The sequence below is a fragment of the Electrophorus electricus genome, chromosome 23 (genome assembly GCF_013358815.1).
Source record: "Electrophorus electricus isolate fEleEle1 chromosome 23, fEleEle1.pri, whole genome shotgun sequence".
NCBI classification, from domain to species: Eukaryota; Metazoa; Chordata; class Actinopteri; order Gymnotiformes; family Gymnotidae; genus Electrophorus; species Electrophorus electricus.
The window spans coordinates 2,997,954-3,013,803 of record NC_049557.1 but is presented as its reverse complement, the minus strand read 5'-3'; the positions used below and the strand labels follow the sequence as shown (position 1 = coordinate 3,013,803).

At 42.6% G+C, this 15,850-nt stretch overlaps 1 protein-coding gene across 1 annotated transcript in view; it reads left to right on the top strand.

The window, feature by feature from the left end:
- The first annotated feature begins 8,383 nt into the window (after positions 1 to 8,383).
- The window catches only part of samd10a (sterile alpha motif domain containing 10a), a 14,326-nt gene continuing 6,859 nt past the window's right edge, over positions 8,384 to 15,850 (top strand). Inside the window, exons 1-2 of the mRNA XM_027032303.2 lie at positions 8,384 to 8,517; positions 11,788 to 11,969. Of these exons, the coding sequence (XP_026888104.1) occupies positions 8,505 to 8,517; positions 11,788 to 11,969 (195 nt within the window). The 5' untranslated portion in view covers positions 8,384 to 8,504. The remainder of the gene's footprint in view (positions 8,518 to 11,787; positions 11,970 to 15,850) is intronic.

Genomic DNA, 15,850 nt, shown 5'->3' with positions numbered 1-15,850 from the left:
CTTCACTGAAGCGAGGAATTCATCAAAGATGAAAGAGCATGAAATCCCAAGGAGCTGGGGCCTCTTGATAAACAGAAAGTTTATACCACAAGTACAAAAGTAATCAAAAGCTATGATTGATGAAGAGCAGTCAGAAAAATAGAAAGTCTTAAATTGGTTCTACCCATTAGTCTTGCCACATTCAGCTTCCTGTGGATCAGCCTTGATCAATTAAAAAAAGAAAAAACATTGAATGCTGGCAAAGAATCTAAGAAAAAGCGAAGTCCTTGCAGCAGTATTTGCAGTGTGGTAAATGTCCCCTTGTTGTGGTTCTGTGGTGCGCCTGTGGTCTGGACACTGATGCTCACGACAGTCTAATAAGGCACTGAGTGGTCTCATTTGCATAGTCCCACCCACTGTGCCACCAAATACAATGGACCCAAGTGTGACAGATCTAAACATGTTCTTAATTGTGCTAAACTAAACTGTACTAAACTGGTTTTTAAAGAAACGACAAGTGAGTTTGTTAGGTTAAGGGAATGGAATGGTGCGCAGATAGTCTGTTAGAGAACTCAGAGAGCCTGATCAATTCTTATTGATTTATTTAATATCATTTGTTTTTTAAACTAAACATTGGTTTTCAGGTGATATAGGCTTAAAATAAAACTGAATCAAACAAAATATTTGCATTGTATTAGAAATGGACAGCTGTATAATATATGTATATTTCATAAGCTTTATGAAAATTATAATTAAAACTTGCTACATAAATTCATGGTATAAATGTATATGGATTAGAACTGAATCAATCATTTCACCACCAATCAGTCTAAACTGATCATTTTAGTCATAGCTGGTCATTGATGTTTTTATGATCTGGTTATTAGTGTAATATCTGGTTATTAGTGCTGCATGATAGTATACAGTGCAGTAAACTAGGAGGTGTTTATATTTAGGGTTAATAGGCTATATCACAGCAAAGAGAGCATATGGACTTACAGTCTCACACAAACATGCACACTAACACCAAAGTGTGGAATAAACACCCTTTAGCTCAGATAAATATGGCTGGTTAACATGTAAATAATGACAATAGGACCAAAATAGCTATATTGAAACAATCACAACCACACGGCAGAGGGCAGAAAAATAATTATATATGGGCTAAAGCATGCATCATGTTCTTTGTGTGTAATGTGGTGTACAAATTGAGAAAAAATGAATTCACTTTGACCTTGAATGCACAGAACTCTCATAACAATGTACTTAGAAATAGCCAGTTTTCCCTCTGCGGCTGTGTGTCCATTTATATGGTTTTCATTGTGCCCTGGAGTTATGGTACCATTTGCTTTGGCTGTGATTAAATTTTGAAGCTTTGGAGTACATGTGGGAGAGAGTAAGAACACCCTCCCCGGCTCACACACATAATTATGTATACCACACCTCAGTAAACCACAAAGACATACAAGCACATGCACACACACACACACACACACACACACACACACACACACACACACACACAGACTAGGTAAACACTGACTCCACCTTAAACCTCTCTCTGCAAACGTTGGGGCTGAAACACAACACATGTCTTTGTTTAGCTGCAGTGGCTAATGATTTGACAGTGTTGATCTTGTTTCCATGAGCTGCACGGTTCCGATGCAGTCTCTGGAGCAGCTTTCCGACCAGGCCCTTTTCTTGCGGCACCTAATTAAAAAAAAAAAAAAGACAAAAAACCCTTAGTTTCATTCATAACTTGAAATGGGCAAAAAATGACACAGGTATTGAGCAAGGGATCCAAATCGGTGAACTGATGTACTAGGTCCGCACAAAAAGGCCGTGTAAAGAGCCCACGTTTGTACCATTCAGCAATTCTGCTTCATCAGTAAAAATCATGTATAATGAGAGTGGTCACAGTTTAACATAACACACATTGATTTAGCCTTTGATACTCTGATGTAGACGAAAAACATCCTAATTTGTGCTCCACGTACCTACAAGCCATTCAGGGAATAAATAAAGAAGAATCTATTTCTTCTAATACATTAGAAGGGGGGGGGGGGGGGGGGGGGCTTGCTTATTTGCTTATTTGTTTATTTTGTTAGTTTGTTACTTTAAAAATAAAACAAAAAAGAGTCTCGCTGACTTTAGACCAGTTGTGGACTTACGTGGACTTACTTTTGATAAATAAAAATAATGCTGAGATGTAAATGTAAGGACAGCCATCAATGTTATTTGTATTTAGTGTGAAGTAGTGAATTACATTAAATTTGACAGATCGGTAACCATATAAATGTCGCAATTATCTGCACTGATAAAAGGATTGTCCAGTGAAGTTTAGTTTGCCCAGTTGGTACAGTACAGACTTTAAGGTCAGTCTCCAGACAAGCGTTCAAAGAAGGCTGGTATACTCAGCACAGCTGATTCATCGGCTGGTATTCTCAGCTGGCTCAGGGAGCTACGAGCATGGCACGCTCTTCTTTCTTCGCCCTTCACAACAGAGCAGCTGTTCAGGTCCACAGTCACCTGCCCAGAAGAAAGCTACGCTTTATTCTAAACGCTGGCCACCATCAAATAACTCCATGTCTAAATGAGGCGGGGTCTTTCCCCCCAACCGACTACAATTTGTACCTTGTGAAGCCTGAAGCGGGTCTAATTTAGAGGGTGCGGAACCTAGAAAGTGAGCAGAGGATGTGTGTCTGGGTTCTAGCTTGAGTGCACACTTTGTCGAACTGGTACACCGCTGCCTTTCAGTCTTAAGAAATCTGTCTAAACGGAAATAGTATTTTCGGCGTCTACCCGTGTAGCGACTGTTTTCTTTCTCTTTCATCATTTGGCACTCGTTTGTACATCCCCCCTCCCGTTTGCAGATAGCACCAACAGTCCACATTCAACCCCTCACTGTAAGGTCGCTGAAGTCCGTTCCGTGTTTGTCTGGGCGTAGCTGATGTGTTTGGTGTGAAGTGTGTCTGAGGATTGCACATTATAGTGTCACTATAATAGTCTCGGAACAAGGCCGTTTGATTTGTTCTTCTAGAGTCTAGACAGATCATCGTTCCCTCCTTTTACTGAAATAAAAACAGAATAAGTGGAGATATCGCACAACAGCTGCTTGCTTGTTCGTGTTTAGTTAAATGTGACATTACGTGAATGGATTTCTCACTATCCTCGCTATTCGTTGTCAATGTACGTCTTCGCTCAGTATTATAGATTTTTTTTTTCAGTATTATAGTATTATAGGTTTTTCGGCCGTTGTGGTAGACGGAAACAGTGCCTGTATGTGGTTGTATGTTATGTCTGATTTTGTCGAACGGTCACATTTTCCTGAACAGTAAACTGGAGCAGGAAAATCTGACCGGGGACTACTGGATTAGTAATAGTAAATATAGACGTATGGAAATAGTTTTGGCAGGTAGGACTGCGTATAGAGAAATTGGGGTTTATATAGTTTTCATGTTAAACAAGCATGCACTGTAGATATAGCAATAGATGATTAAAATGGTGCTATAAAGAAGAGTTGGAGAGAAATGGAAATGAAGGAGCTGTTAGTTGTAAATTGAAATCAGGGTGAGCCTACCAATGTGCAATGTTTGGTACATGATTGCTAATCATGTAAAGAAATTTCAGTCCTTCAGTGACTTTTGTTCTTGTGCTTAAAGTGGACCCTTAGTAAAGAAACAGTTTTAACTGGAAGTAGGGGTGAAAGTCTTCTTGAATATCCTTTTCATTATAAAAATATTTTTTTCTATTATGGTGTTAATGTTTTATGACTAGTCTTCAGTTATAGAATAGGGTGCCTCAGTTTGGCAATCACAATTCCTGTTGACAAAATTATGTATGCAGTGTGACAGGCTTGTGAATGCCTAACTGCATAAGTTACTCTAAGTAGTCGTTAAACTGCTGCACAATACAAGGGCTACAGAAAAATGGCCACCATCTTGACCTCTTTCACATTTTGATGTGTTACAACGTGGACTCATGATGAATTTAGTTGATATGTTTTGCCACTCTTCAACATGAAGCAGTCTGGAATATGAATGTGAATTCAAGAGAAAAGCTTAGACAACATAAGTATTCACCTCCTGTATTTAACATTTGGTTGAACGTTATGTGACAGCAATTACAATTATGAGTCTCTTTGGTTAAGTCGCTATCGCCGCTGTACACTTGGCATTTTTGATCATTCTTCCATCAAGCTGTATGAGGGACTAGTTGTGAACAATTTTTCAGTCATTCCTGTAATTTTTCAGTCATTCCGCAGATGCTCCATTGGTTCTGAGTGGGCCATTCCAGGACTGATTTTTTAGTGTGTGGTTTTTAGTTAGTGTGGTGTGGGCTTCACTTTATGGTTCAGGTTATGTTTGAAGATGAATTGTCTTTGAAGTCCTGGTGCACCTTCAGATTTCAGCAGTTTTGCCTACAGGATTTTTCTACTTATTGCTTCATTTGACTTTGACAGTAAAACATGTGAAGGTTGAACGAAAATGCATTGTTATCTCATGTACAGTCTGCTATGTCTGTCATGTAGAACTTGAACTCCCTTAAAGTTTATGTAGGCCTCTCTGTAGACTCCCTTTCAACTGTGTGGGCTCCCTATAACTGCTTGCCTAGACTGTCAGTTTTAGATGGCCAACTCTGAGCAGATTCACAGTTGTTGGACCTAGGTGTGCTTTTAGGTACATGATATGACCAAAAATATGTGGACTCCTGACTATCACACCTATATGAGGTTTTGGACATCACAAAAAATAAAAAATATATAAATCATTGGCATTATTATGGAGTTGGCTACTCATCTGCTCCACACCTCTGGGAATATGTTCCACGATATTTGGGATTGTGTCTGTGAGACCCTATTGGTCCAAAACATGGTCTTTGTTATGTAGTGTGTCCTTGCCATTGCCCCAAAGTCACTATTAAGGAGGAACACAACAGAAACTAACATTTAAAACATTTATTCTCTGATAGATGCAAAATAAAAAATGAACACAGTTGTGTTACCACCCAGAACAGGAAATGAAACTTATATACAGCAGAAACAATGGGGGTGGCCATGGTTGTTTTTACTTTTTTTTTGTACTCTTTGACCTTTCTAATTTATGGTTGAACTTTGAATGAACTGCATGTTTTGTGAATCAAGTTTCAAGTTTCAAGTTTGGTTTATTTGTCACATACATAGTCATACACAGTATAACTCGCAGTGAAATGGTTGCGAGTGCTCTGTCCAAACTGAGGAAAAGAAAACAGGGGTGCATAGAGAAATATAGATATTCTATATATGTGAAATATATATATGCAAAGAGAAATATATATATTCTATGTATGTACAAAATATATTAACAATGTATGTACAATATATGTATATTATGATTATATACACAATGTACAATGTATATGGTTATGTATATATGTACACAATGTACAGAATGTACAGATCCATTTTGTAGAATAACATATTTACAGTTGTTGTGTTACAAGGTAATTGAATATATATATATATATATATATATATATATATATATATATATATATATATATATATATATATATATATACAGTTATACAGTTATGTTACATGGTGGTGGTGGTCCCCAACAGTTTATCAGTTTCCCTGATTCAGGACCTGAATGGCCTGTGGGAAGAAGCTCCTCTTCAGTCTCTCTGTCTTGGTCTTCAGGGAGCGAAAGCGCCTCCCTGACCTCAACAGAAAGAAGAGTCTATTGTTGGGATGGGTGGGGTCCTTCACAATCCTCCTGGCCTTGGTCTGGCACCGCTTGTAGTAGATGGTCTGCAGGTCAGGAAGTTCCGTGTGAGTGATGCGCTCTGCTGAACGCACCACCCTTTGGAGTGCTTGTCTGTCCTGCTTGGTGCTATTCCCAAACCAGACTGTGATGTTCCCCGTGAGGATGCTCTCGATAGTGCAGGTGTAGAAGTTCCGCAGTACCTTGGAGGACAGTCTGAAGTCTCTTAGGCGTCTGAGGTGGTAAAGACGCTGACGAGCCTTCTTTGCCAGGGAGTTGGTATGGCGGGACCAGGACAGGTCCTGCGAGATGTGAACACCAAGGTACCTGAAACTATCTACTCTCTCCACGGTGGTTCCACTGATCCTCACAGGTTGGTAGTGCCGCTCCTGCTTCTTGCTGCAATCCACGATCAGCTCCTTTGTCTTACTGATGTTTAGGAGGAGATTATTTTCCTGGCACTAGTTTTCCAGGTGTTTAGTCTCCTCCAGGTAGGCCCTCTCATCGTTGTCCGAGATCAGGCCCATGACGACGGTGTCATCAGCAAACTTGACAATGATGGTGGAGCTGGAAGTGGCTGTGCAGTCGTAGGTGTGCAGTGAGTAGAGCAGGGGGCTTAGGACACAACCCTGAGGAGCTCCAGTGCTGAGGGTGAGAGTGGATGAGGCACAGTTGCCCACCCGTACTGATTGTGGTCTGTCTGTTAGGAAGTTGGAGATCCAGTCGCACAGGGATGTATGCAGTCCTAGATCCTCCAACTTAGTAGTGAGTAGGGAGGGGATGATAGTGTTAAATGCTGAACTGTAGTCGAAAATTCTGTTCAATTTAAAAAATATATCTTGTATAAATCTTGTATAAGGACATGTTTTGTGCAGCTGGCTAGTGACTGTGGTGCAGTTTACCGGCACTCCTAAGACCGAGCACAAGGCTTAAATTGAACAGAATTTTTAATCACAGGTTGTTTTGAACTATGTAAAAGGCACATTTAAATGACCATGGGTAGTGACTGAGCATTACAAAACCGCTGACTTTAATGAAATTTCGGTCTACTTCTATATGATGAATTTCACCTTATCTGACTAATATGTCTGTGACAAACAGTGCTCTAATCTTGTAGTTTGTCTCTGTGCCCTTAGAATACTAGACATAAAACGAATATCATTATCTGATTCTGCCTACTATGGGAGCTTCATATTAACTCATCATTTTGTATCAATTACCATTTCTGTCATTAGTGAAACTTAAAATCATTTAGCTGGATCTGGGATACCTTCCACAGCCTCTATTTCCAGAAATGTATTTGTTTTGAATTCAACTGTTTAGCATTTTTATGGTGAAGGTTATCATTGGTGCCATTTAGTACTATTGAACAGAGCTAATTTAGTTCAACTGTCCTTGATTTCACATGATTCTACACTGTCACATAAACTTTAAAATTCTAAAAGCAAAGCCAAATGAAATTCTCAATAATGAGCGTACATTTTAAGGGATTTCACAATGAGCATATTCTTTGAAAGGAAAACCTGATAGTGAAAGGGTGCCCTCTAGTGGACAGCGCACACCCTGCGAGACAGTACATTAGCAGCTACAGCCAGTTCCTCATCTATACCCTTTACACTTGAGTGGGGTTTGAAAGTAATCAATGCATATGTTTAAGGTACTGTTTAAGGTAAACCTTCTCTTTTATTTCAGCTCTAACGAGAATAAGGATTTATGATACGACATGACCCAAAACGATGTTTGGAGGACAGGTTAATCAGTTTGTTATTGTGATAGGGTTAATATCAAGGTGCAGTTGAAGCTACTGCTGGACAATGTAGGTTCTGTATGCCGCTTTGGTCAAAATTATTATTATAGTAGTATTAGTCGTAATAGTAATAGTGCGGGACACCTTCGTGGCAATTACCTGCAGTGACTATGAACACTGAGATCTCCAGAAGATCTCTTGAAAGAACCTAACAACAATGCCATTCCATCTCCTCTTTCGACGCGCCCGCATCGCAATCTGTCAAAGAACCCACTTCAGAGGCAAATTACAGACTCTGCACGCCCGAGTCATGGGAACGTGGGACATGACTGGGCAGCCGTTTCTCACGAGACACCGACTCGACTCGCGCTTCGCGTCCTTACACCACCGGGGCTTTGCACGCATAAGAGTCGGCTCGCGTGAGTTCGCGCGCCAGCTTAGCGCTGCCCTGCCTCCCGAGCGTGCGCGTCGCTCGAGAGAAAATAACAACAAAGGGAAGGAGGCTGATGCGCTGTCCTGGAGTTCCCACCTGACTACAAACATCTGTGGCACTGGAATGCTTCACTGACCAAATTCAAATACGCTACAGGTTATATTTTACAGTTAACACCAAGCGCGGTTGAAATTAGCCGAAATGACGAACATTCGAAGAAAAAAAAAAAAGGTTTTAACGTCCAAACATTTTCTGGACATAATTAGAGGTGTAAACACCAATGTTAAGGACTCAGCTGACATCTTTAGATGACAGTAAAACTGTTTTTATGGGGTGGGGGATGCTCAGAATCCGGGATGCTCCGCGCTTCTTTCGGCTGGCGTCGCCGTCACCTGTGTTAGCGGGTGGAGCCACTCAGAAGCTTCGCGGCGCGGCCAGTGTTTCATTGGCGCGTCCAAATCTCCTTCTCACCCTCTGCGCTGCACACTCCAAATACCTGCGAGACCCAATAGGCTCTAATCGGCCAGGTCGTACAGAGTAAAATGGAATATTTTACCTTACAACCTTTTCTTTGAGAGGAAGTCGAACCCGAAACATTGATATGGCTGTGGACGGTAAATAATTTATTTATTGTAGATTCATTTTTGTGTAGCCCGGTTAAACCTATTAACGACGAAACACTGTAGCGTGGTGTCTAGGTTATTTTGAAGTCTAATGACTGTATTTACACACCACTGATATATAATGGGTTTCAGAATTGATCCGAATTTAATTCGGCCAAATGGGTTTTAAGCTTCAGTAAGTGACATCTCTCATGTGAGTGTACTTTTAAAGTCGCTCATGCCTTGTAGCCTACTTTGTTGTGATTGTGTTTCGTGTTTTGTGGTAATCTGACCTCCAGTGAGGAGATTTAGATCTCGGTCTCAGTCAGCTCTCCATCATTTCACTGTTGTTAAATTATTTCCATATAGAATAGATCGCTGTAATGTAACTTTGAGTGCATTCAATCTGTTTTCGAAAGACTTTATTTACGGTGAGTAATGTAGAAAATGTATGGTACGCTTTAGTTAGACTGAGTTTGGTGATTTCTGTACGATTCCCTATGCGCGATAGTAGTTGTTAGGATGTACTCGCCCTTGCTGCTTCAATTTTCACCCCAGAATGAATGGAAGAAGCGTCTCATTAGACCTGACTCACTTAGCGCTGGTTCTGGAGATTACAAGGTGTTTAGCCGTGCTTTTGATCTGTCCTCGCAGCGCTGCGCTCCGCCAAGTCTCAACTTGCAACGCTCTCAACACACCCACCTATGCATGCGCGCAAACAGCAACACACTTGCACACAAACACACACGGGTCACACATCCCCCCCCCCCCCCCCCCCCTCCCCACACATACATAGACAAACGAAAATATCAAGTATTTAACCTGGACCCAGGGGGCACTTCAAGCTTTCATCGCTGGCACTGTTATCAGCAAATTCACATACCTGCACTCGGCCGCTTTAGTAGCGACTGCCATATTCATTCTGCATCGATAATTAAGCGCCTGAGAGCTGGAGACGTGTCTCAGCCTCTCTCCCGGAGCTCATTACTCTGCACAGATGTTGCATGTCACTTGTCCTCTGAAGTTCAAAGCTTCTTGCTCTAGTGCCAGCACTAGTTGACATAGCTGCTATAAAAGACTGCCTGATTAGCGTTGCCCAGTAGATCTAAGACGCTAAGATTTGGTATCAGATGTATTTTTTTCTGACATATTTTTGTGTTCTGTTAACCTGATAAATGAAAGAGTGGAATTGTGGGGTGAACAGATGGATACATTGTCTCTTCCATTCAATCAACTTCGTGTCACAGTTCAGATATTATTTAGAAGATTTTATTTTCAAAATATGTGTTGCTTTTTAATATGGCTGGATTGGAACCATAGTATATGCGTAAACCAATACTAATATGAACATCATATAAAACAACTCTTCTGACCCATTTAATCTCTCATTCTTCCTTATCCTCTAATTTGAGACTACAACAGGCAGAGATTTTGAAATATTCTCTGCATCCAGTCATCAGTCCACGTTAACGTGCGTTATTTCTATTGTGTAAAGATACACTTTTCTGGTTTTCTCATATCTTAATACACCTGCCTTTTATTACTTTCCCTCAACCACACATTTCTACACATTCCATGTCTCCTCCACGGACACTTCAGAAGGCCCTGTAATGAAAGACACTTTGTTAGTCCGCAACTGCCAGCCCAAAGCGAATGGTGTATACAGCGCACAGACAGCGATCTGACTAATGGCCTCGATGAGAACCGCCTTTGTAGGTCTGGGGTGGGGGGTGAAAACTGGGGTAGGGGGTTTGTTGGGGAGGTGAGCAAGCGGACACGCAAGAGAGCAAAAAAGATCCCTTTTATCACATCCGGTATCCTGTGTGTTTCACAGAAAGCACACAACGCACAGCACACATGCACACACAACGCACAGCACACATGCACACACAACGCACTGCACACATGCACACACAACGAACTGCACACATGCACAAACAACGCACTGCACACATGCACACACAACGCACTGCACGCATGCACACACGTACGCACTGCACACATGCACACACAACGCACTGCACACATGCACACACAACGCACAGCACACATGCACAGACAACGCACTGCACACATGCACACACAACGCACAGCACACATGCACACACAACGCACAGCACACATGCACACACAACGCACAGCACACATGCACACACAACGCACTGCACACATGCACACACAACGCACTGCACACATGCACACACAACGCACAGCACACATGCACACACAACGCACTGCACACATGCACACAACGCACTGCACACATGCACACACAACGCACTGCACACATGCACACACAACGCACTGCACACATGCACACACAACGCACAGCACACATGCACACACAACGCACTGCACACATGCACACACAACGCACTGCACACATGCACACACAACGCACTGCACACATGCACACACACACACCTTGCATTGTCACAGCTGTACTCACTTGTGCTATGACAATTAGAGAAGTGAGATTTTAACGTGTGAGCCCTCATCTTCAAGCACAGCGGCCTATCGCCCCTAAGACGGCCTTTTAAATCATGGAAACGAATGACAAACGAAGGCAAATGGCAAGCGAACCCACCTCGTACGTGCATGCTCGCATTCTGAGAGGCTCCCCTGGCCAGCAAGGCTTTATATCGCATCTGGCAGCGAACTTGAATGGTGCTGTTTTGGACTGGCCATCGTCTGTTGCTTGAGGCGAATTCGGCGAGAGCCTCTTTTTCGTGCTGCGCCCCTCACAGCTACAGGCGGACGTGAGGAAACAGGGCAGCAGTAACACACAGGAAGCATACGGCACCATCTAGAGCCCCTCTCATGTCACGGCCTTCTGTGCGTAAGTTCAAAGCGACTGGTTTCTCCAGCTTACGCAGCAGTGTGACATGAAGAAGGGATTTACGGTGCACTAAAAGCTTGTCTAGATATCATGCCATACCATAAGATTTTAGGCATTTCTTTGGCTCCTGGTTACATATGTGTGTTATTTCGTGATGCCTTTATTGTGTCAGCAGTTTCCACATTTAACAACACCTCAAATTTTCCATTCCACGTTTCCCCCCCCCCCCACATCTCTACATAAACGCAGGCCCATATGCTATTCATTACTTTAACATAAAGTATTTTACAGCCCCTGTACCCTACCTTATTCAGGCCTCCTGCATGCTAAAGCACAGTGCTTCCAGTGAGACTGTACGACTGGCGTCGGTGACAGAGAAGAGCCCCAACTGTCTGGATGTGTGTCTGTCAAAGTCTCATGCTGTCTCTCCCTCTCATCCCTAGCTGCCTCCAGCTTTAGCTTCTGCCGCCCTGCCGTGGAGTACAAGGCCCTTCCAGAGGACTTTAAGCACCAGCTGAGCCGATGCGCGGGCGGGAACCTCACGTGGCATGAGGGCCGCGGGCACAAGACAGCGGGCGGCCGCACCGTCAAACTGCTGCAGCAGCCAGGAAGCGAGGGCCGGCAGGTAACTGCACGCAGCCGTTTCCAGGGTGACAGTATGGTGACACTTCCTCCGCCTGGACATCTATTGCCTGTTTAAGTATAGGCCCGCATGCAAAGAGAAGAAACCAGTAAGGTGGGGAGGAAACCAGGTGGTGAAGAAGCCAGCAAGATGCTGAAGAAACCAGTAAGGTGGCGAAGCCAACTAAACTAGACATTCGGCTGTTCATGCTCTTGCTGGCTCTAAATAATGGAATCAAAATTCATCATATATTGGCGAAAAAGGATAGAAAAGTTTCTGTATAATCCAGAAGGTCGCTACAAGGTACATTCCTCAGGGGTTATATGCAATAAAGTTATATCATATCATAGTGAGGCAGAGCATTATGGTGAGATATGGGTGCATAATCCCCAGTTGCCTCATAGCTAAAGCTGGTATTTAGTAGACCTTTGAACACATCCTGAAGAGGCTGTAAAATATTGTTTTTTTGTGCTGAAACGCATCCTGCTGCATACCACGCACATGCTCTGCTTCCCGTTCCTATCATTACAAAAGGGAGGGACCGTACGAGGCTGAAGACCTCTTTACCGCTGTGAGAAATCGGCAACCTTTAAGCTCTTCATCTATTACCGCTGTAGCCGCCCTCATTCTTCACCACCATGCTTTTAATGAGCCATTCTCTTTATGGCTCCTGTCCACGCTTTATCCAGAAAGCAGTGGCACGGGAGAAGAGGTGTTCTTAATCTCAGCAAGTCCCTGGCTTGGCTTTGCGCTATTAAGGTGGCCCATATGCTGCACGCTTTCCCTGGTCTTTTTTAACACGCACTCGGACAAAGACTCGGCCATGAATTAGAGAGGCGGAGTGGCAGAGAGGGAGAGGGAAAAATGGCCAATATCTTGCTCCTTCGTGCTCTCGCTCTCTCTCTCTCTCTCTCTCTCAGACCCCTCTCTCCCTTGCTTGTGCTCTTTCTGTTTGTCTCTCACTCTATCCCCCTGTCTCTTTCCCACCCTCTCTCACTCTCCTTCTCCCTCCAAACATCCGTCCAATTCAGGAGTTTGTTTGGGAAGGATGGCCAAAGCGCAGTAGAACGACGTGAAGGCTCTCGTACCAAAGAGCCTTTAAAAAGTGTGTGGAGCCTCACCTCACCTGAGCACTGGTGATGGACGACCGAGCTCTGTGGCCACAGATATGGCCTCTAATGTCTGTATGATCCTTTACGTTTCCACATTAACAAATCATTCTCCCGTGGCCCCACTTCCACGAGTCCATAAGTCATGTCTAAAGTCCATCCATGCTACACACTCTTCTTTTTTACAAATTTTTTGCTGTGCAATTCAGTTGGCTAATAAAGTGCTAAACTGATAGTGGTAATCTAAGATAGTTTACGTTATCTTAATTGGTATGCGGAATGCTCTTAATTGACTTTATTCAGAAGTAATTATTAGAGACACATATCAATGTGGGTTAAAGATCACATTTTCTTTTACCCATGGTCTTAATTGAGTTTTTAAAAAAGTATCTTCCATGAAATTACCTGAGGTGCCATCTAGTTGAAGATCTGTTTTTTGTTCACTTAATGCTTAGTATGTGGATTTTCTCATTACATTTTTCCAGATTGTTCTTTAGAGCCATTAGCCCTGACTTATTGCATTATAGTGTTGAGCTATAATGAGCTATAACAAGTTTATGTTTTCCACTATATTGTAAGTAAAGGGGTCTTTGTGGGTGTTTGAGTGATTAGAAAAGTGTCATTATTTGATTAACATTACCGCCTCTTGTCGGTTAGATATTTTATTAAAAATCTTCTCTTATAAACTGGAACCATTTTGTCTCTTCAAGGTCATAAAGGGTCTTCAAGATCCTCTGCTGGCTTGCACTTTGTCCTTGTGGGTGTTGCCTTATTGGTGGAGTTCGGCTGTGAACTGTGAACACCCTGCTGGCTCAGAGGAAGAGGGGTTTTTGGCTCTGGTGATGTGCTGTTCTCTTCAGGGGCTGATCAGAGCAGGACAGCTCCAATAGCTTGCCTTTGATTTCCCTGAAAGGGAATCTATGATCAAAAGCTCCGGTTCATTAAACCATCATTCTAATTTACCTCTCATGCAGAATCCAAACAGGAACCCCTGGGATCCTGGATCGTTAATCCTGAGCCTTAGTTTTAAACCTGATATATGAATACTGAAACCTTCCCTTTCCCTTCTCCAGTTAGACCAGGGAATGTGAATTGGCTCGATACAATTACTGCTTCTAATGATGCAACTTCCTAATGTTTTGCTAGAACTATCTTTTCAGTACAGCTAAAGACTCTTTTCTTCAGGGGATTATGGGAAGACCTCTGTACCAGTTATGGTCATGACAAAAAAGTAAGTCTAAAACAAAGAGAGTGGCAAAGAAAAGCAGGAACCTGTAACAAGGGTTTAGTGTTGTTATCGAAGTGTGGTGATGGCAGAAGTAGGTGTTGGTGAAGTATTTGCACATTGTTATAGTTATAGCAATTGTAAATGTTGCTCAAGGGGTTTTGAATGATCAGTTTAAGTACAGGGTGCAAATATTTATTTATTTCTCTCTCTATTTTTCTTTTCTTTCTTTGACTCTATGTATGTCTCTTTAGGAGCATAACAAGTTGAGTAGGATGAAAAGTCTTCTGCCAGCTACCATCTCTTTTCTGCATAAGTGTGTTCTATAAATACTTCAGAAAAACACTCCATAGCCCCTCAATGAGGGACAAACAGGGTGTTTGGCTAACAGCAACAAACACATGGAAAACAGAAGGGAAAAGAACCACATGGTCTGGCATGTACACTGCAGATAGATGTGCAGTGACCATCGAGCCAAATGTTCTCCTCTTGTTATCTCTTATGGCAGCGTCGTTGATCAGTGGATCGGGGGCTGTTTGCACGCATGCTTGATTCCTTGTAGGAATGTTCCTTATGGCATCAACCAGAGCACTGGAGGGAGAATGAATGGGATGGAGAATGGCATATGTAGGCAGCTGAGTTCTTACAGGGCATTCGGCTTATCTGTGTGTGTGTGTGTGTGTGTGTGTGTGTGTGTGTGTGTGTGTGTGTGTGTGTGTGTGCATTTCTGCTGTTGCAAATGAAAGATCTCTCTAGGGCCACTCAAGGACGAAGACTGCAGTTAAAATAGGGTTTTGGGGGGAGTGTGGGAGAGAGGGACAGAGGAAGAGGAAAGGAGAGAGAGAGAGAGAGAGAGAGAGAGAGAGAGAGAGGGAGAGAGACAGACAGACAGAGAGAGAGAGAAAGAGAGATAGGGAGAGAGACAGACAGACAGAGAGAGAGAGAGAGAGAGAGAGAGGGGGAGAGAGACAGACAGACAGAGAGAGAGAGAAAGAGAGAGAGGGAGAGAGACAGACAGACAGAGAGAGAGAAAGAGAGAGAGGGAGAGAGACAGACAGACAGAGAGAGAGAGAAAGAGAGAGAGGGAGAGAGACAGACAGACAGAGAGAGAGAGAAAGAGAGAGAGGGAGAGAGCAGGGCAAAAACTGTGAAGGAGAAAGGAAATTGGAGATGAATGGGATTGAGCCAGACCAAAAACAGACACAGATGGCAGTTAATTGGTTAGAAAAGCAAAACAAATAGAAGAAAATGTAAAAAAAGCAAAAAAAAGCAAAAAAAAAAGCAGTGAGTAATGAAAGGGTCTTTGTGCACATGAATGATACTACAAATTAAAAGCAATAGTTTGGCAGTGCATAATAATAGCAAAGGCATAAACTTGTCAAAGTTTCAATAACCTAATAAAGCTTTTTTATAAGAAGTGGATGTTTAATGGATATTAGGCAGTTATGTGACCTAAGCTTTAAAATGAATATTTCAGTAAGATAATGTAAGCACAAATACCGTAATCTGCTGACAACCCAGCAGTCTCTGGTTCTGTCCAAATGTTTGGG